Consider the following 22,177-nt stretch of genomic DNA (forward strand, 5'->3'; position numbering starts at 1 on the left):
ATATTTTTGTTGTAGGCTTTTTAAACAAGATGGTAAATACCTCTTTCTCACATTCCCCCTACCCTACCAATGACCTGGCTTGAATCCCATCCATTTGACTGGAAAAGGTGCCTGTGAAGCAGACAAATTTCCTAGTGCAAAAGGTTATAGGAAGAATGTTCTACAGGGCAAATAAACAGGTGAGGTGCCAGAAGACAGAGAATGTGTGGTGAATTTAAGAATACAAGCAGGTCTTTTTATAGCACAAAGTGTCCTGGTTTCATCAAAGGGACCAAAGATAATATTTCCCATCTGTGGAATTTTAATGAATAAATTCTGTTCATTTATGCTTCCCTCTTTTTTTGAAAAGAAATAGGAAAAATGGACATGTCACTTCTTAGTTCCAGGGTTTTCTTCATTTTAAGAAATGCAAGAACTAAAAAGCATCAATCCCTTCTGAAATGCTGACAGCTGAGGCAGAGACTTAGCCACAACCAAGAATCAGAGTAGGGTGAGTTTGAAAGCTCAGCTCACAGGTGGCTTAACTACTAGAACAGGACTGCCTAAAAGCAGGAGAGAATCAGTAGAGACCAAGAAGACTCAGAGTCCAGGTTCAAAGGAGATAAGTTACCTTGAATGCTTCCATTATTTTGTGAACAACAGGACATACCTAAAATGTTTTCAAAAAGCATTTCAGAAAGATAGCCAAATTCATCAACCACTATTGTAATGACTGTAGAATCAAAGAGACATTGTGAGATTCAGAAGACCTGTGCTCATCCAAGTTCATCCACTAGCTTATTGGATGTCCTTGGGGGCAGCACTTTGCCTTTTTTCATCTATAACCCCCACTGTAAAATGGTGATGATACTGGCCTCTTCTGCAAAGTACTGGTCTACTCATAGGAAGTGACACATAAATGCTAGATGCTATCACTATTATTATGAATTATTATTAATAATAATATTAATATCTTTGAATTCTGCAGATGAGAATGCAGAAGATTCTTCTCCCTTACTGCTGTTGTTGTTTTACTCCTTCACATGATCTGGCAAAAATATCAGAAACATCTGTTTCTACTTTTAACATGACCCGTAAATTTAAACATGGCATTTAGACCAAAGACTCTGACTCAAAAGCAGGACTCTCTCACTTAGGACTGATGTGATTAGTCCTGCCCACTTCTCTGCCTCACCCCTTTCTCTGAGACCTTGTCCCTGCTGCAGAAACCACTCAGCTTCTCTGAGAGAACTACTAAACTGTTATATGCTGCAGCCCAGCAAACAGGGCCAAACCTGCATCGATTTTATGTATATGGGCTGAGCAGCTTTTGGAAATATTTCTCTCTCTTTCACAGCTTTAAAGAAAACCCAGGACAGCTAAAATCCTAATTGAGACCTCTTAGTTAAATGTATAAGATTAGGTGGAATTAATATAACCTGCATATAGGCTTCGCATAAACAAAAGAAATCCAAAGACCTATGACTTGCCTACAGAAAAAAAAAAAAGGAAATGGACCTTTAGCTTTTTTGAATTAAAATATGGAATCTTACTGTAGAACTAAGTGTTCACATGTGAATTAGATTGAATGAATCCATCTGTCATTGTGAAACAATTTACAAGTAATTACATTACAAAAGAATATATTGGGTATAGTGATATGTTAGGACTAAGAGTGATGATTTGACATTAGCAATTCCAGACAAATTACAGGAGGCACACATTTTTCCAATCAGCAAAGATAACACATTCGGCATGATCCACTGAAAAAGGTTACCGGATCGGCATCAGAGGGATTCTTCCAGCAGTCATTGGAGGAAAAGGGGTTCACCGCTTTGATTTTATTTGCTACTGTTGATGAAATCTGACAGAACGATTAATTCAATGCTCATGCCCTCATGGTATTTTCAACTTTGCACACATGTCAAATGAAATTGCCGATTATATACAAATACTTGATGTTATACACAAGGGAGATAAAATGATACACAAAACTTTTCCTGGGAGGATTTGCTGCATCTGCCCTGGAATCTTGCATATTTCTTCTGAAGTACACTGGTAAGTTGGGAGAAGTTTGGAGTAGAGCAATAAAAATAAGGTTTGGACAGGATGTACTGATGAAAAAGGGAGGAACTGTGACATCAGCTTGCAAATGTCTAGCGGATGGGGATGAATTCTTTAGGGGGCATGCTGGATTAGAAGTGAGAATGATAATCAGAGGAAACTAAGTAAATGAACAGTCAGGTTTAATATTAGAAAATACAGCCACAGCAGGAGCTGTGTAGTCGATATCATTAAAATTTCCACATTCAGTATTGCAGGTACCTGCAAATCTCTTACTTGCATTTCCTTATGCTTTAAAGTAGAGACACATGGGATTACCATAAACAGAAAAATTATAAGTTTATAGTTATGTGCACTACAATCAACTAATAAATGGCCATCTGAGAAGAAAGACAGGAACTTCATGGATACAGACTTTTTAAAGAGAGTCTTGGCAAACCACTACTGTACAACAGGACATAAAATATCCTGTATTATCCCCTGAGAGATTGGCTGGATATGACCTAAAGGGAGTTTTCCATCTCTAATGTCTATGATTCACTATATATCATGCTCGAGATCTTCTAAGTCCTGGAAAAAAAAATGACAGTTCTTTTCCATTCCTGGTTTCAGTTACTATCCTCATAGCCACAACATAATTGGATGCTGAATCTACTTACCGAAACGCTGAGAGGAAGAAAACAATCAGTTTGAAAGACTTACAGCCAAATTCTACTCTCAGTTTCACCACCACAAACTAACAGTCTCATTTATTTTTTCTAAATTACTCTAAACTAATTTCTTTGTAACAGACAGTAGAATCTAGCCCTTCTTGCAAAAGCCACAGCAGTGAGGCCCCAGTCTTGGGACAAAAGTCCACTGGAATCTGATCTTTGTTCTGGTCCTTAGGCATGCACTGCAGTATGCTCTAAGACATAAGAACTGAAACGTAAAGTACTCACAAATGTTCTTAATAAAAAGTAAGACAATTGGCATCAGATGCATAAGTAACGTAAACTAGAAAAAAAAAAAAGAAACTGTATCTACTGAGGCTTCTGTAACTGATTAAGAGTCACTGGCTTGGAAAATACATCACTGCTCTTGATTCCAACTCCCAAGTGACAGTATAGTAGTAGAAGAAATGGAACCCCCCCATCATATAACTTGCAAAATACGTGGAAGGTGGTGTCTGATTCCCTGGGTAACTTTGACTTTATTTTTGGGGGTAAGATGACAAAGAAATAGCTCTTACCTGCACTGACCTCACTGACCATTTTGCTATTCAGAAGTCATCTTCCTTACTGGAGAATGGAATAAAATACTATAGTGGTACATAATCTTTTTTTGAAGTTTGAAATGTTACCTTCTTTATAGGAAAGGATAAGGATCCTGAACTATATGCAGAAGCGAATTTATTTTTAGTACAGTTTGTTCTGTATTTATCTGATTTCGATATACTGATATGCTCTCTTAACTAAACTTAACGCTTATTATAATCCTGTGAATAATGTAAAGCATTACATTAATTAAAAATGAAAATTGGAATTTGTCAGTAGTAGGAAAATGTAACTGAATTCAGCCATATGGGACATAGTTAATATCAATGTTTGTTTTCAGACATACATTTATATTAGATCACTACACGCAAATTCTTTTCCAATCTCTTTCTAATTTTTATAGAGACAGTGATTGTAAATCCAAATGGGACCACTACAATTATCTAATATAGCATCTAGCACAGGCAAGAGAATTTCAAATAGTATTCCTACATCAAACACAAGATTGTCTGATTAAGATAGAACATATCTTTAAGGAAGATGCCCATCCTGATGATAAAGTCTGTTGATGAAGAATCAGTGAAATCCTTAGGAAAGTTTTTCCAGAGGTAATTTAATGGCTGTCACTACTTTGAAACTTCTAATCTATCTTTTCATTTTCATCATAATATAATTAAAATATTAATTTCAAAAATGTGCTAAAGGGAACTTTCCCACTATAATGTCAGCTATTTTAACTATCTGTTATTATCATTATTGCTAATACAATATGACTACTTCCACCATTACAGCATGGGCTACAGGATTCAATCAAACTGGCTACCCATTACTGAATATTTAGCGTAGGCTTCAGCTCCAGATTCAGTCACTTATATTTACATGACTAAAATATAAGTGTCAACATGTGAGCTGGGTGTCTCAATTGCACTATAATCTGTGCAGATCTAGTGAATACAGATCAGGGGAATTTGTTCAGCTCAACCTAGAGCACATGCCTACATTTAGTCAGGTGAACAACTTTTGACTCCCCAGACTGCAATGACCAGATCCTAGTTCACATACATAGACCTACCCAGTAGCCACTTAAATATAAATGTCTTTGTGAGATGACTCCCCCTTTAGAAGGGGCATATAATATCTGAGATGCTGCAGACTACCCAAGCCATTTCCAGAGGGCTGCAAGATGTCAGACAGAACCTGCAACCAGAAGTGAGACCACACACTTCTGGAGCATCAGTTCAGAGGTCAGGCAGGACGCCTGAGGGCATCTAAGACAGCACTAGACTCCTGAATGGGCAACCCAATCAAGCTCATAATGTCTCAGTTGACATATTCATTTCAAACCAATTTTAAACTTGTTAATTTTTTCATTTTTAATTAAAACCAGAGGAATTGAAAGCATACCTGGCAAACATCATAGTGCTCGAATAGAGACAGCAAACCAATATCACTGCGACTTGTGATGCCTTTCAAAATCGTGATATTGCCGTTTCCAGAGTCCAGCTCTATCACATTGTTAAAAACATTGGATACAGCTTTGCCAGTCAGAAGCAAGTTCACCAATTCCTGTTTGTGATATATTAAAAGAATAAAATCAGTTATACATCTTGCCTGCACCAGACATCAGTATAGCCTTTATTCAGGATAGATAAGTTTAAGAATGTACCATACCCTTAATTTATACAGGGGGTTTAAGCTTGACCAGATAAATAGGATTAGTTTTAACATCTTTTTAAAAGTTCAGGCTACTCCCAAATTAAAATGAAGATATATCAGCTGTATTTTCAAGTCAGCTTTAAAAAGGCAAGCTGCTGATAATAAATTTGTTCTCACATCCAACTTTCAAGCTTTCTCAGATTAGTGATTTTTTTTTCAAAGTAAAACATTTTAGTGTCCCTTTTTCTGTACAGTGAAAGATGGAGCATAAGTAGTATCTATTAAAAGTCTAAGCAATTTGTGTGCTTGTGTGTGCATACATGTTGTAATAGGTTACTACAAAATATCTAACCAAAAGAGTGATATGGGGCCATTGGGAAGGCAAGATATTTTTTGCTTTAGATTGTAATGAAATATGCAAAGTCTTGTGGTCCGCTCTCCTTCCAGCATCCTTCCTCTCTGTTTCCTGTGGCATCTTTCCCCCTTCTCTAGATTGAGAAGTCAGGATCAGGAAGGGCCCAGTTTTTGAAAACCATTGATACGTATAATGGGAAATCATCATCCCAGTATGTTAATTTGCACTGGGGAAAATACAAATGGCTTCCAAACTGTTTTCACAGACCAGTGGTGTCTTGTGAAATCACTACAGCTAGTTGAAAGCTGGACCACTAAGCCCTCTTGCCTCCTCTGTGTTTTTAATTAAGGTTATTAAACTGTATGATGACACATGAAAAACCTGTGACTCCAAAAGGTTTTGGTCTCACTCCGTGTTACTCATCCAACACATTTTACAGTATGGTTCTATCATTTCTGTATGTGCATAGTGATGTATTTTTGTGTTTTGAACACAATTATTCCTGGATGAACTTAGTTTCACTCAGTAAGAAATTCACCCGCATGGCTTCAGGTCAGGTCTGTATCACTTATATACTCACGCTTGCTTTTCCAGATTGTTGATTCTTTTCTGTCCATCTGAACTACAATTAGGGGTGTGTAGGAAGCTAAAAGGTGAGGGTGTGTGTGCACGTGTGCATGTGTGTGTGTGAACATGTGGGTGCACATGAAATCCAAGGAACAGAAAGAGACACCAGACATTTCACTTAGCAGAGGCAACACAAGGACACTCCAGGGCAAGCTATGACGTAACAGCAAAAACCAAAATCTAGCAGCAGACTGTGCTACAGAAAAGAAGCCTCTAACCATTAATAAATAACATATGTCAAGAAACATGAGCGGAAAAAACAAGAAAGTCTCCAGGAAAAAATAAAACAAGCTACTATGCCCTAAGACATGAATAATATTGATACTGCCAGCTTGGACTTGATGTACGATTATAAAAATAATGGCACCCACTTATAGCCCAAATTTTCTCCTAAAGGAACCCCCGAAGTTTATAGATTCTTACCGATACTTACAAGATTTCTACATCTGCCAGTGATGTTCCACCACCTTTCTGGGGAATCACTGTGTAACTGCAGTACAAAATTCATGTAGCAACAGTTTAAGAGAAGAAAATGAAGCTTCCTTTTTGCAGCCAAAATGGCAATACTACATACTTAATGACTGTAGACCATATTCAGACCACACAGTTTCTGCCCATATCCCAGCTTTCAGGGAATCCATGTCACAGAATTCTGCGATCTACATTCCACCTATGTGTCCAAGACATAGTCTTTCCAACTGACTGGATGCCTCTGCAAACCAAGGGCCAATCAATGGGAGACGCTTGGTACAGAACATGAGCTGGAATTTAGCCCGCAGAAAATTGTGGGTCTAAGTGTCAGACAGCAATTCAGACCGTTTATTTTCAAGAACCACTTCTTTTGCATACTCCTATACTCCATGTCTCCAGTTTGAAGAATCGGCATCAGCTCAGCTAGCTGAGCAGCAATCATTTATACAGAAGGATGTCAGACACACATTCTGTCGCCATTCTGGGATGGGAGGGAGGAAATCCAGTTTTCTATGTCATCCCTACCTCAGCCCTAAAATCAGCTAAATTCAAAAAAGTTCAAAAGAGAGTGCACATTCACACACACAGGTATAAACACACACACACCAGAAAAACAGGCCAGAAAGCAGAGGCTCTGAAAGCAAAGACAACAATCTGTCAAAATACATGGCGAAAAAAATAACAGGTGAAGACGCTGGACAGTATTGGAAAAAAGAAAAAACATGAGGACCCTTAGAGAAGAAATGTCATCTCCTCCCAAAGAGCCGTTCATAGCTCTGCATGCATAGGCCTATGGCAACTTCAAGGATCCACCCTTACGTACCTGAGTACAATACCCATGGCTGCCAATCAGTCGGTTTGTAAGCACATCGAAATCATTGCGCACCCTGAAAATGAGCAGAGAATATTTAATCGTAATCGCTTCTTTTCACTAGACTTAATATTAAAAAAAAAAAAAAGGCTTTCTTGGAAAAAGCTGGTTTCTCCACTATGAATCAGCATTAGATAGCTCTACATTATGGAATTCTTTCAAGCTGAATTTTTGCAGGACAAAAAAGATTTTCTTAATATCAATGAAAAGGTGCTAAACCTGTGGCAAGCAGAAGTTAGAACTAGACCAAAGAAAATAGCTATAGAGGAAAAGAGAAGCCATCGGGACCAAGAGTTAGAACTTCTGAAGTTGGAACTACTAAACTGATTCAATTACAGAATTACGTAAGACTTTCTCAAAAATACATGCATTTCTATTCACAGAATCAGAATAGTTGGTGTTGGAAGGGACCTCAGAGATTGTCTGGTCCAAACTCCCTGCTCAAGCAGGGTCAGCCACAACGGGTTTCCCAGGTCCAGAAGGGTTTTCAACACCTCCAGAACAGAGAAGCCACAGCCTCTCCGAGCAACCTGTTCCAGTGTTTAACCACCCTCACAATAAAAAAGTGTTTTCTTGTGCTCAAACAGAATTTTCTGTGTTCCAGTTTGTGACCATTGCTTTTCATCCTGGCACCACTGAGAAGAGTCTGACTTCGTTTGCTTTACCCTCTGCCATCAGGTATTTACACATATGCATAACATCCCCCCTGAGCCTTCTCTCCTCCAGACTGAACAGTCCCAGCTCTCTCAGCTTCTCCTTGTGTCATAGATGCTCCAGGCCCTTAATCATCTCTGTGGTTCCTTTGCTGCACTCGCTCCAGTAAATCCACATCTTTCTTGTACTGGGGAGCCCGGTACTGGACACAGCACTCCAAACGTGGCCTCACCAGGGCTTGTTGTCCATCAAGACCCCCAGGTCCTTCTCTGAAAAGCTGCTCTCCACCTGCTCAGCCCCCAGCCTGTGCTGCCACCCGGCATTATTCCTTCCCAGGTGCAGGACCTGGCGATTCCCTTCGTTGAGCTCCATGAGGTTCCTCTCTGCCCATTTCTCCAGCCTGTCAAGGCCCCTCTGAACAGCAGCACAACCCTCTCCTGTATCAGACACTCCTCCCACTTTTGTGCCATCTGCAAACTTGCTGAGGGTGCTTGCCGTCTTCTGGTGCAGGTCATTAATGAAGATAAACAGTACTGGCCCCACTATTGGTCCCTGGAGGACAACATAGTGAGTGGTCTCCAGGCAGACACTGTGCCACTGATCACAAACCCTCTGAGCCTGGCAGTTCAGCCAGTTTTCAATCCACCTACTGACCACTTATCTAGCCCGCACTTCATCAGCTTGTCTATGAGGTTGTTACAGGAGACAGTGTCAAAAGCCTTACGAAAGTCAAAGTAAACAACATTCATTGCTCTCCCCTTATTTACCAAGCCAGTCCATTCCTATCATTAACTCTTGGGTTATATCCACTAACTGAACATGATATAATGTATGCATTATATTGTCCATGGGAAGAACAACATCAACAAAAAACGACTATAGGTGCACACATTTATAATACTACTGTGTGGTCCTTTCTTCTATTTTATGAGATCAAAGGGAAAAGTCATGAAATATCATTACTGATAATTATGGAGAAACATCTCCTCAAATCAAGTTCCCTCTCCCACAACTTCTGGAATTATTGAATTAGTGATTGGCTGATGTCCTAAAACATAAAGGCTATAATTGAGATCAATTTTGTCCTGCGGATATAATGTAACGGCAGACATTATTCTATTCATAAATAAACTTCTAATCTGGTTTTGAGAACAGCCAATGTTCTATACTCTAGGACAGCTATGACGATAAACTCTACAGATTAATTCTATGGTTCATAAAATGTTATTTCCCTTCTTCAATATAAAATATGTTGATGCCAATTACTTTGGCTAGATCCTCATTTTGATGCTGTTGCAAGAGAAGACAAGAGAATGACTGACTGATCAGCAACTGAGACCTAAGTTATTCTACACACACCCCATCTGTGATGTTTTTAAATAAAAAATATGAAGTGTTCTCATTCTCTTTTGTTATGTAAATTCTTCTGTGCACCCAATTACTCGTTTCCTGACTTAGCAGAATTATTTTTTTCAAAAAAAAGACTTTGTCTGTGACAATGTAACAGCTGAACTGATGCAGCTAGAGTAAAACTATTGTGAAATTTCACCTCAGCACAGCTACACATGCTCAGTTAAAAATCGATTTCTTAAGTAAAAAGCTGGGACATTCCCGCATTTCCTGTCATCATCCTAAATGTTACAAATATATTTCGAATGCCAAAATCAGAACGCACTATATAACTTACAAGATATCCAGCCCTAATGATTCTCAGAATCCTTCAAATTGGAATCACAGTGCTCAAGGTCATCCCACACCAATGCACATTGTTTTAATGCTATGGATAATTTACAAGCTAGCTTCAGTGATAGTAAAGTGCTATAGTAATACCTCTTGCTAGTGTGAAATCAAAGAAAAGACCATGGAAAGTGTGTGTGCACGGTACGGAAAATTCTCTCATGCAACACTGCAAGGAATGGATGGGCTGATAATAATCTTTGGAATTCAGCCATTTCTTAGTTTTAGAAACATTTTCATCTTGAAAACTCCATAGCCGTGTTTGAAATGAGTAGACTATACAATATGCGTCAGTTAGGGACGATGGGACACACGAGAAAGACAATAGGAGGAAGTTCTAATTTCATCTGTAGGTAAAAACAATATGGGAGTTTAGAGGTGTATCTCAGAGTTTCAAGAAGACGCACATCTGCCTTTCAAATCATCTCTGCTGATGAGGAAACAAACATCAGGCATATAGCTACAAGATTATAAATCACTAAGATTATTATTTGTACTGCCAAAGACTTACCATCTCCAATGCAGGTGTATTTATTTTTATTATAATAAAAGTACAAGTACACCTCATGCATTGTAAAAACATCAGAAGACTATAACAATGTGTTTTGTTTTCTGCTGGGCTATGAAGAGACTCATTGATTACAAGCAAATCTGAAGCATTTGTTCATTCTGGTGTCAAATCAGACAAAATCAAATGTCAAAATATATGTAATGAATAAATCATTACTACTAAAACTGTTTTGTCCCTGCATGCAATCTTCTGTTTGTAATTTTAGTATCATTTTTTAAAACAGTAAAATATATTAATTTTAAGTCACAAGACCTTAAAATTCCTATTCATCATCAGGCAATGAATCAGAGGTTTGATTCTGTACAAATCCCTTTTTCTTAATTCACAACTCATTATTCTGCGTGGTGCTTTAGGTCAACAAAAAGGCACCACCAAGGGGAAGAGTGTCAATGGCAAATATTTCTTCCTGGTGCAGTATTATCAGTATTTTCCTGTGTCATGGTTGTACAGAAATCTGAAACTGAAGCATGAGAGAGAAGTATTTTGACTGCTCACTCAAAATGGTAGTGTTTGCCTCACCTGGTCATATTGCAAATCTGCAAACCGAACTGTTTGATTAGAGAGCAAGACACCGATTTTGAAAATCTCCTGGACAAATACTGAAAATTAACCATGTGTTGAAATATCACTTCCTAAATTGGTACATTATCAAAATAGCTATGATGAGATCTGCTAAATTTCAGATTGTTCCATAAGATCTCCCAGCTGAAGCATCATGAACATTATTTTTTATTTGTATTGTGTGTAAAGTAATACAGATTATGTCTGCATTATGATTGGAGAGAAGAGTGCTTTGAACTCTCTATGGAGTAGCAGAAGCCTGCTGGGACAAGAGATAGAAAACAGCTGAAAAGTTTATTGCCTTTAAGTTTCAGGCTTTGCCCCGGGACCCTTGAATTGCTGAATCCCAGTTTTAACAGTGCTGAAATTACCTAGCTCAGCTTTTCTGGGGTCATGATAAAAATGTGGACATATTTTTATATGCCCACATAAGCTAAATAACATGGCAACATTCTCCACATAGTTCAGTAATTTTGTGTTGTTCTTATTTTAAGTTTTTTTTCCCACTATCATATTTCAATTTAGGTCTTTTTTTTTCATATAAGGGTGAGGGAACATTTTTCCTGGGAGATCTACAGGCAACTTTGTTTCATTGAGCTTACAACTAAATGGGTTTTTCTCACTTTATTATTGCATAAAACTAATGTGTGTTAGTATGTGGCAAAGCCAAAAATGTGTAAGGTATCTTCAGAGCATATATCTACCTCACAGCAATTGGAGAAATCTCTTCATGACAGAAATCAACCAAAACCATAAAAACCATATGTAGTGAAAGGTATGTATTTTTAGATGTTTTCTGTGCTGCTTGCTGGGTTTAGGGCAGGAATGTCTGAAATAGCCCTTCAAAAAAGAATATGATAAATCTGATTTTCTCCATACTCCAGTTGATTCTGTGTTAATCTTCAGCCTTGTTGGAGATACAAGTTTCAGATTATCAAGAAGTGAAGTAAGGCATTTATTGAGGAAGTAAAGTACTAAAGATGTGTACATGCTCTGAGTCGAATCTCTGACTGCTCTGAATTTTCACAGCCATATTAACATAGCTTGCTTGACTTCGTCAGCCACGATAATTCTTATCAATCAAGAATCTGCCTCATGTTTTCAATTCATTCATCCATTCTGCAATATACACATTGCAAACAAATCACCTAAGTATTTTAGACAGATGGAGAAAAATACCATCGTTAGCTGAAACTGTAATGAAAGTATAATTCCGGTGTATGGACTCAAATTTTAAAAATGCATAAATACAAGTTCAAACTATAAATACTTCAAGCACTGGATGCTACAGTATACATAATCAGTAAACAGATGAGCTTTTTTCTTTTAAATAACAATGAATTAGATAAATAACACATTTTTGAAATGTTTTATACATATTAATTCTCAATCTATTTCCAGGGAAGCCCTTGCCAAGTCTTTAATAAGAACATCAGTGCATCGCATATTAAATACAAAAGCCACAGACGCACTAAACATTACGAAGAACTCCAACCTATCAAAATGTGAACCAGCTAATGTTAATTATTTTTCCATTGACATCCTTTGGACTGACAACAATTTAAGAACAAAAAATAAAACAATATAAAGCAAAGAACGGAGTGTTTAAGCACTAGCTCTTTTACTGTCCTTAACTCTGTGGCAAAGCTGTAATAGTAAATTGGTGACCTCATTTTGTTCATGGCAACAGACAGCTATATTAACAAACACACAATTACAAGTCTACTCCCAAAATAGAATTTGGGTTGGGAGGGAGAAAAACTCCTCTTCAAGGGTAAGGATTTCAATAATTACAATGGGGATGTGGAAAATGACAGGATGGGTGACTGGCTTATTGTGTAAATGTTCCACTTTTTTTTTTTTTTTTTAAACTGGCACACTGCAAAGGTTTTAAATGAATGTTTAAAAAAGAAGGGAAGGACCCCTCTGCTTTTATTAAAAAAAAAAAAAAAAACTATTACTGTTTGTGATGCAAACCAGTAAAAGGAAGGAAGTGGCTTCAGTCTTAATTTACCACTTTTTTTCACATACCTGCTAATTTAACAAAGTTCTTAAAAGGTACATGTAGTCAGGTGATCATGCACACTTAATTCATGAGCTCTGCTAATACAGGATGCTAACACACTATAGAAAGTAGTTATATTTCAGAGGGATAGAGCTGATGTAAAAAGTAATTCAAGTCTTGGCAAATTCAAGGATGGGTCAATTATTCCATTTGTCAATAGAAATTATCTTTTCTTTGAATGTAGTATGTTCTTCTGAGACTAATTCTTTAAAGATATTAAACCAGGATCTGCTTATTCTTGTTGTCCTTAAGTTTAGCAAACAGAGCTGCACAGGACACTGAATAAAAGGATGCTGGTTGAAACTTGGAATAAAAATGCAAGTGTTTTTCCTATTGCTCTACTATGCAACAGAATCAAGCTTATTCTTTCACATCTTTGGGTGTCTTTTTAAGAAATACACTATATGTCCCTAAAATCAAAAATGTTTGTTTCTGAAATGCTTTGATTTCCTGAAATGCTTAGATTTCCTGAAGCAGAGGGAAACAATGAGATTGGGAATATGGCAAAGCAAGTCAATCTCTTAAGCATTTTATATATATATATATATATGTATATCTAGAGATGGACACATAAGCTTCAGCTAATCACTCTGGGCTTCTTTACATTTTAGTACATGGACAGAAACTGGTACCTCCTGAAGGTCATTTATGTGACCTAGCTTGGATAATTTGCAGAGCAGGGGAAAAAACTCTACTTGGAAATGTCTTATCACTGCCTGATGATTGTAAAAAGAGCCTACTATGACTGGGACATGGCCATCTAAATGTTATATACCAAGACTGGGACAGATAAATCACATTCACAAAGATGCCAGCATTGCAGTCAGGCTGAGTGTATCCTTTTAGTCTACAAACTGAGGAAAAGGTTGTTATAGTAATGACGACAGTCTGTAGCCAACTTTGATGAGAGACTGCCCTTACAAGACAACTAAAAGCAATGCATTAACACTTGATTTCAAGTAGTCAGTTTGCTGTTTTAACTCAACATTAACAGAATTTGAGCATTTCGTTTCTCCAGCTTACATTTTCCCTCCTTTCATTTTTCTTGGCAGTAGTTTTTTTAAAGGTGAAAATACTACCTCAGAAACATGCAAAAGATGACTTCGCAGACAGAATAGACTAGCTCATCTAATTGTAACTTGGGCTGTGTGAAGATGCAGCAGAATCAGAAAAAGTTTGGAGCGCCACAAGAAACCACTTTCAAGAAATGGAGCAGTTTTCTTATGAGAAGTGACTAGATAAACTAGAACCATTCAGCTATGAAAGGAGACAATCGATGGAATACAACAGAAGTTAAAAAATTTGTCAATGGTAAGGAGATGAATGAAGAACATTTACTTACTACTTTCATGGCACGAACTAGGCAACACCTGGTAAAATTATCGGGCAACCAGTTTAAGCAAACAAAAGAAGAAACTCTTTCATAAAGTGCATAACTAAACTGTGGAACTCATTGCCACCGGATGTTGTGGAGGCCAAAAGAATAAAAGGGTTCAAAAAGGATTTAGACAAATTCATGGAAGATTGGTTCATCAAGGGCTAATAAACTTAATGGTCCGGATACAACTGCCAGCTTAGGAAGTCTATGAATTACCGACTATCGGAAACATGGAGAATATACCAACAGAATAATTGCTTTATATTCACCTCATTTCTTAGGCGTTTTCCTTCAGCAGCCACTGCTTTCCACTGGCAAAGAAAGGATACTAGTCTAGATGGACCTTTGTTCTGATCCTATATGGATAGTCTTATGGAACTGAGGAGCAATTAAATGCATATATCTCAGATACTCATCAGAACAGTACTTTTCATGTATTTTAGGTCTGGAGTGGACTACAGCAATAGCCACTGGGATAAAGCAGAGTTGTGGAGACAGCAGCAAGAAAGGAAGATGCTGTTCTCTGTATCTGGCAGGTAAAATCTGGCCATCCTAGTTACTTTCTTTCACAGAAAATCACAACATTCCTTAACTACTTTCTTGGCTTTTCACACTTTTTTGAAGAGGTGGTTTAGGAAGCTGAAATCTAGTCTAAACTTTGACTACGCTTACTGTGTCACAGATATAAGTTTATTGATAAACACTTTTATTCTTGTCCTAAAATTGTTCTTTGAATTAAATAACTATTCTTCATCACTCTTATTTATTTACCCTGCCACCTTTCCATATTTAGAGAATAGTCATGTCCTCCCTTTATCAAAGTAGAATATCAGTTCAGTCTCATATAACCTATCTTCAGTAAAAGCATGCTGCAGTCCCTAACATTTTCCATTTTCCCCTGTAGATACTAGTTACTCTCTTCCCAGAATTCTCCCTACAGCTTTTTAAACTACCTAGTTAAGACTAACAGGACTAATTTATCTGGCTTGCTTTTCCATCTTTCTTAAATATAAATAACGTTTGCTAAATAAATATTGTTTGTCATATCTCTACTGTAACCCTGGAGATGCAGGGTTACTCTACGTTTTAAGAAGCCAAGTGACACATTTTGAAAAAAAAAACCAAAACCAAAAACAAGTAAGTTTTTAGGAATCCAGCCCATTCATAAAGTCTGACAAAACAAGAGACAGCTTAGAAAATCTTACATAACTTTAAGAATAAGTTTTAGGCAAAAAGATTGCTGCCTTCTTTTTCTCTTTGTGCGCTGTGGCCACTACTTTTGCAGATTCACTTCCATTCCCCATGAAATTAATTCTGTTCCTATGCATGGATTCCAATCAGCCATTCCGACTTTTCACCAGGTCATTCTCCTTATTGACACTTAAGGCAGAATATTCATTTAGATTTGGGGCATCCCTTATATTATCCCCAATAACAGCCATATCCTCTCTACACAGGAACTTCACTCCTTCTTTTCCTGATCTTTTCTTATTGATATGATAATTGCTTATTGTTTAATCTCATTGACAAGGTCTGGATTTGACCTTGTCTGACTCACATTATTTCTGAATTTTCTAGCACCAGGATGCAGAATGGAATAAACTTTGGGAAACAGTTATTCCAGCTGGTCAGGATAAAACTTCGTTCAGCAGATTTTTCCAGTCACTAAAAACATAAAATACAGAAATTTCAGGCTTTTCTTACGTTTGAATCCTTGAGCTCTTCAATCCAGTTGATGTCTCCCACTAGTTTCTTAATCTTTCAAGGTGTACAACAAAAATTGAGTTATATTCAGGCTGCCTACTTGAGTGTAATGGATTTAAATGCCCACTAAGTTTAAAGAAACTGTGAGTAATGCTAACTAACCAACCTCACAAAGTCAATGGAGAGGGCTACATCCACACTGTGTATGGAGTGTGCTTGTAGTGTGTGCTTAACTATGTCTTTCCACCGGCTGCAAAAAAAACAGGGACTGACAGCACTGAATATTCTGTATTATGTGCCGGATATTCTGCATCATTCATCACTCCCTTTTACATAAATACTCTAGTAGATATATTGAGAATGATCTTTAACTACTGATATACTTTTGTTGAACACTGCACTTGATCTACACTAAATCAGTTACTGATGACTCTAATCTAGGTTATTTTCTACATTTAGTTCTTCGGTGAAGCCTTCACTTTTACCAAATTAAAATGAAACTAGAATTATCACTTGTTTGATGACTATATCCATTGACTATCAGATTGTTAACAGCATTTTTTCTTCAAAGAATATTTGGAAAGGTAAAGTCTCCCCGAGTCTCACAATTCCTGCAGTACTTCTCACTTTAAAAATATTACAGATGCCCAAACCTGATCTTAGAATCACCAGTAAAAATTCTCTATTATTTTCTCAGAATTATTGTGAACCGAACTGATGCCCTTTTGTCCATGCTATCTTTTTGTATTACTTTACAATCTCATGCTCAATTTCTTTACATAACTGACATACAATGCTATCTCATTAAAGTTTTCCTTTTGGTGCCTATTACAACACCTGGTACCTAGTCTGTTTCTGCTATATCTATTTCTGATCCAACAGTTTTGGTTCCTCCACTTTGTTGCTCAGCTTCCCTACCTAAGTATACACATATCTGAAATATCTTCTTTATATTTCTCTGACTCCACCTGATTTCCCTGGTGAATTAAGTACAGCTCATTCAATATCTTTATCATCCTCTCAAATTTCAATTACAGATGCAAATATCAGATAAAGACAGTGAAAGATTACCATTCTGATCAATAGCAGCACCTTCTTTCCTTTCAATATCCACACTCTAACCTTCTGCTATTTCCTTAACATTTATTTTGTCCATGTTTATCTAAACTTATTTTACCACAAATTTTAACTGTGCTGTACATTTATGTGAGGTTTTCTGAAACTTCTTCATTTTCTTAGTCTGAATTCTTTGTTTTTCACCGTCCTAACTTGAAATCCCAAATATTCTACTGGAGTCTATGTGTTTAAAAAAAAAAAAAGGAAGAAAAAGGTCCATCTTTTCCCCATCATGAGACACCCCCAAGACACTTCAGACCACCAGTGCTAGAGATATTTGTTGATCATCTTACTTATTTCATTCCTTTACACTCTTTCTTCAGTGATCAGAAAATTCTCCAGAGAATGAGCTAAGCTTCCTTCTCTTTAGGCATGTTATGCAATTTCATGGACTTACTCTGATCTGTTCCAGGAGGAACTGGAGGTATTATGGGGAACAATCTGGATTTTGTTCCACTCTTCCTGTGAGGAATCTTCGTGTTGCATATATAAACCAAATATCCTTCCTCCTAGCATGCAGTGCACTTTTCTGTTCTGTGAATTTTCTTAACAAGGAGTCAACAGTCACGTGTGTGTTTCTGCTACTTGTGTGAATCTCAGCTCTTCTCCCATTAATTTTTTGTATTCTGTTTTTTCCCACTCTATCCATCTCATACCTAGCCAGATGTAGAGTATGCCTGCATACAATAACCCAGATCCTCTCTATTTTCTTGGTTCTCCCCCTTCTTGCTGAAATTGGTTTCATCTTTTCCGGTTTCTTACCACTAATTTTTGTTCTCTGTTGTTTAGTGCAGCAAACTTCTTCAGATCTAATTCAGCTCTTCCTCCTCCTTGCCATTGTGGTCATGTTTCCCCCTGAGTCACATGCCTTATGTAGCAGGCTATACAGCTTCCTCCTCTTATCTTCAGACCTTATTTGACAGATGCCTACATACTTGGGTCTTCTCAGACCTTTCTCTTCTTTCCTTCATCTTATCTTCGGAACTCCATTTTACTACCCCCATCTACAGCTTTATTCTTGAGTCCTTGGATCCCCTCTGTCTCAACTGGTCTAAGGTGACATTTCCTGCATCAATATATTCCACTGTATATCCACTTTTTAAAGAATACAAACGCCATAGCTGCAGACTCAGTTCTCACGTCCTCCTAAGAACATTGCTAAGGTTGTCTCATTTATTATCAGTCTTTTTTTTCTTGTCTTTCTTTGAAGGAAAAAGTTTAACCTCTTTCAAACAAACTGCCTTGTTTGTTGCCTTTTGAATATACAAAGCAAGGGCTTTTGAAACTACAGTCTGTGCTGCATTAAGGTTGTACATTAACAAAAGCAGTATCTGTCCAATGAACATTCAGCCAGAAGGACCTCTACCTCATTCACACACCAGAGCACCAAAGACATGAAAGGTCCTGAAAATTATGAACTGCATGTAACCTATTGAGCTGCAGGCATAGAAGTTCACTTACCCAAACAAACAAGGGCTCATTTCTTCCCTAGAAAGGACTGGATCCCACACAAACTCCCCTGTTTACTGTCCTTTCACTGCTCTTGGTAAATCTAATCTCATGCGTCTCCCACATTGTAAAATCACAAAATGGATGTTGGGGAGGTCTGAAACTGTCAAATGTGGATTTTTCAATTAGGTCTAGGCTGCTTGGGTGTTTTTTAAACTGTAAGGTAATCAACAGGTGTTTTCCCTTAAAAATAGCTGCTTCCCTATCTTTTCCAAACACCAAAAGACTGAGTGGTAACATAAACTATGACATGCATTTATATTACAATACTGTAAACACTGAGTGAAAATTGCTCACACACATAATTTTCTCCTTGCTGTGTGTCTTGTAGTTGTTCTCAAGCAGGGGGAAATTACTTATGAAAAGCCAGCTTATCCAGAATAAAAATATATTGACATCAAGAACTGAGTGTGCCCTGTGTGACTGGATCTTCTATGTGAACTTGTAATTGCTTCAGTCATTGGATGAGCCAAATTTTCTCAAAAAGCATTTTTTTCATCAGCCAAACAGCATGAGATTGTAAAAGAAGAGTAGGTACATTTCTGGGGAACTTCAGTTTAAAGATTGGCTCAGGGTCACAAAATGGTGTCAGTTAAAGAAAATGGGTTGAAGGTGGAGAACCCACTATTCTACCTACAGTTCACACATTGACACAGCATTGCTTTCTTTCTGCATGTTCTACTTGATTGAAAGAGTGAAGGAATAGATCAGAATCAGGGTTATTTTACAGTAAACGATTTAGCTGATCAAGGATACAGACAAAATGATTAATACATATGAATACTGTGATGATTATTCCTATTATACATCTCTCAATAAAAAGTCATCTCTTTGCATAAAGACAGTCCTCCTACAGCTTGGTTTTCAGTAAGTGTTAACCAAACAAAAAATTTTTGAGTGTTAGTATGTTCATTTAAGATTATTTATCACAATGAAGTGTATAAATATTTAAGAGAGAGTGTTTATCCTGTCCTTCCAGCAATATGAAGTAATCCACACGAAAATGGACCAGCAAATAATGTTTGAAAGGCAGGTAACGTCATGGCTACAGAAGTCGAAGGTCAACAGTCAGTTTCCAGATTCCTGTCTGATGTGAGGTACATCCTTCTGGCCGCAATAAAGCAATGTGCTCACATGCACACTTATATCACATGTCTAATGAATTAAGCATGTCTGGAAGCTCTTTGATGAATCAGTTCCCACGGGCTTTAGCTTCCCATTTGTCACATACACTTTCTGTTCTATGCAAACTCTGCAGAGCAGGAATTGTGTGGATATGGGCGCACAAAAAAAGTCATCATGAGGCTAAGTAGAGTGTGACCTGTAGTAACACCGCATATACATGCTCTTACCCTGCAGCAAATATTAGATAACTTTCTCCTTTGTGAAACAAGGATGAACACATTTGTTTGCCCTACAGGGTAAGTGCATATTTGGGTGGAGCTACTAGGCAGTAGTAGATGGCATGTTGCACTGTGACTCACTCTTTCCGTTGGTATGGTAAAGAGAGGTCCTGATCTTTATTATAGCCCCTAGGTACTACTGTAACATAACACACCTATATAAGAGTACATTTCACAGTGAAATATTATCCTGCAAAGGCAGGAAGAATGAGGACAGAATTGTTATAGGTTTAAAAAATTGATAAAAATGGTCTGCCAATGGACCAAAGCAGGAACATTCTTGGAATTTGACTTGCAACCAGACATATAGTTGCAGAAGCAAAACAAAGTTGACAAATGGATATATTGAGCATAGTATAGGACATAATAATGATAACAACATACTGCATAATTCTTCAAAGATCCTTGGAAGACTGAAAAATTAGGTTCCTCAGATAAGCAAGTTATTTATTCATGGTAGATATAGTAGTTCTCCAAATGCTGAAGCTAGATGCTCCGCACAGCAAATTCATGGCAGAGCCATGAACAGAAAAGGGGAATTGTATCCACTGATCCTTTAACTTGTCTCATCAACCCTTCCTCTCACACAAAGTTTAAACAAGCCAAAATTTTTCTCCCGTAAAACATGCCAAGTGCAATTCTGTTTCATTTATTATGGGAAGGGTATTTTTAGAGATGAAATAGGTATATTGGACGGCTATCAAAATGATCTGTTGTTTGTGTTTTTTCCAAGGGAAACAATAGCACGAAAGATGAAGGAAATTTAATTTCCCTGGTTTAGAAAAATGGTACCACAGGAATCCAGAGTAAGTGTGCAAGGGAACATAGCTTTAATCACATGATTCCCCCTAGTATGAATTTTATTAATTGGTAGAAGATTTCAGAGAACTACATATGGAAACTAAGAACTAACATATTCAGTGTGAAAAGGCCTAGACTGAGAAGGAAATAAACTGTAAATTATTCCATTTAATAAAAAGGCGCTGGCTTTTGAAAAAAATAACTGCTAAGCTTAGAAATGGAAAAGAGCACAAATCATTTTGAAATGGGGCTGCACACATCTCTGGAAGAGAAAGAACTATAGCAGCATAGTTATAAAGAGTTGTGAGATCACAATAAGGAGACAGGGGTTGACTTATTTTCCTAGGTTTATAAGTGGCCAACTTTAACAGCCTCCTCTTGAACCCTTAAGTTGCTCTTTATTCCACCCCACCCCCGGCCCCCCCAGATAAAGCCACTGTTTTCTTCACTCTCACAGAAACACTTCAGAGAAAAAAGTGTAAAGATACCAAATGTCCAATGCTGACTGAAGAATTACATTTGTGATCTGCTGTCAATAAGTGATGAAGTATCCCTGCACAAGCTGACCAAAGGGATTGGTGTTTTGACTGTAATGGTCAGCACATTTGTGAGTAACACAACGAGCCTGTGTTTCAGATGAGGTTCTATTTAGCTTCTGCGGATAGCTTGAAAATAGCAATACATGCTTCTTCTACAAAGGAATCTGAGTTAAGGCAATTGCTCATTCAGTATGTTCTTAGTATGTTCTCAGTATGTTCTAATGGGTTCTAGTAACGATGGTTTTATTGAATAAAGTTACTGCAAATATTCAGAAAAATATGGCAATGAATACTGACAGTGTGCCTGGTTGGTTAGAGGCAGAAATGTAAATCCTTTTCACTGAATGGATCAGGAACAGCCACATCCCAAAAGAGCAACAGTTTTGCATGGGTAAGCACAGTGGGGAAGGTGCCAAGTGTCAGAGATGATGAGACAGCATCCAGCAGAGAAAGCTTGCACTGTGATTCTAGTATACTTCGTAACTTCAGCAAGACAGTGGGGTTACACAGTGCTCCATTCTCATATGCAATGAAGTGAAGTCCACGTGGGAGCTTGCAGCCTGCCTATTAGCTCTGTCTCTCCCTGATATATGGAAAATATCTTGTGGCTCTTAACCACATGAAGCTTTGAGTATGCATTTTGCACATTCGGGAAGATTAGTCCCCTGAGCTAGTGTAATAATGCCACTAATTTTTAATTCTTCACTGGTTGTAAAAAAAAAAGAAGTTACAATTGTTAGTGACTAGCACTCCTTCCTGTACCAGAAGCAACAACACGTTCTGAGCAACTTCCTCAGGAATTCTCATTCCTCTTTGGCGATTTGTTATCGGTTCTACCAGTGATGATCATCTGCACATGG

At 37.6% G+C, this 22,177-nt stretch overlaps 1 protein-coding gene across 5 annotated transcripts in view; it reads right to left on the minus strand.

Moving 5' to 3' along the window:
• MINDY4 (MINDY lysine 48 deubiquitinase 4) overlaps positions 1 to 22,177 on the minus strand; it is an 86,748-nt gene that overhangs the window by 19,186 nt on the left and 45,385 nt on the right. For all 5 annotated transcript variants that reach the window (XM_064505686.1, XM_026096460.2, XM_026096449.2 and 2 more), the window contains 2 exons: positions 7,232 to 7,295; positions 4,704 to 4,865 (listed from right to left, as the gene is read on the minus strand). In XM_064505686.1, the coding sequence (XP_064361756.1) occupies positions 4,704 to 4,865; positions 7,232 to 7,295 (226 nt within the window). The remainder of the gene's footprint in view (positions 1 to 4,703; positions 4,866 to 7,231; positions 7,296 to 22,177) is intronic.

This window comes from Dromaius novaehollandiae, chromosome 2 (genome assembly GCF_036370855.1).
Source record: "Dromaius novaehollandiae isolate bDroNov1 chromosome 2, bDroNov1.hap1, whole genome shotgun sequence".
Taxonomy (NCBI): Eukaryota; Metazoa; Chordata; class Aves; order Casuariiformes; family Dromaiidae; genus Dromaius; species Dromaius novaehollandiae.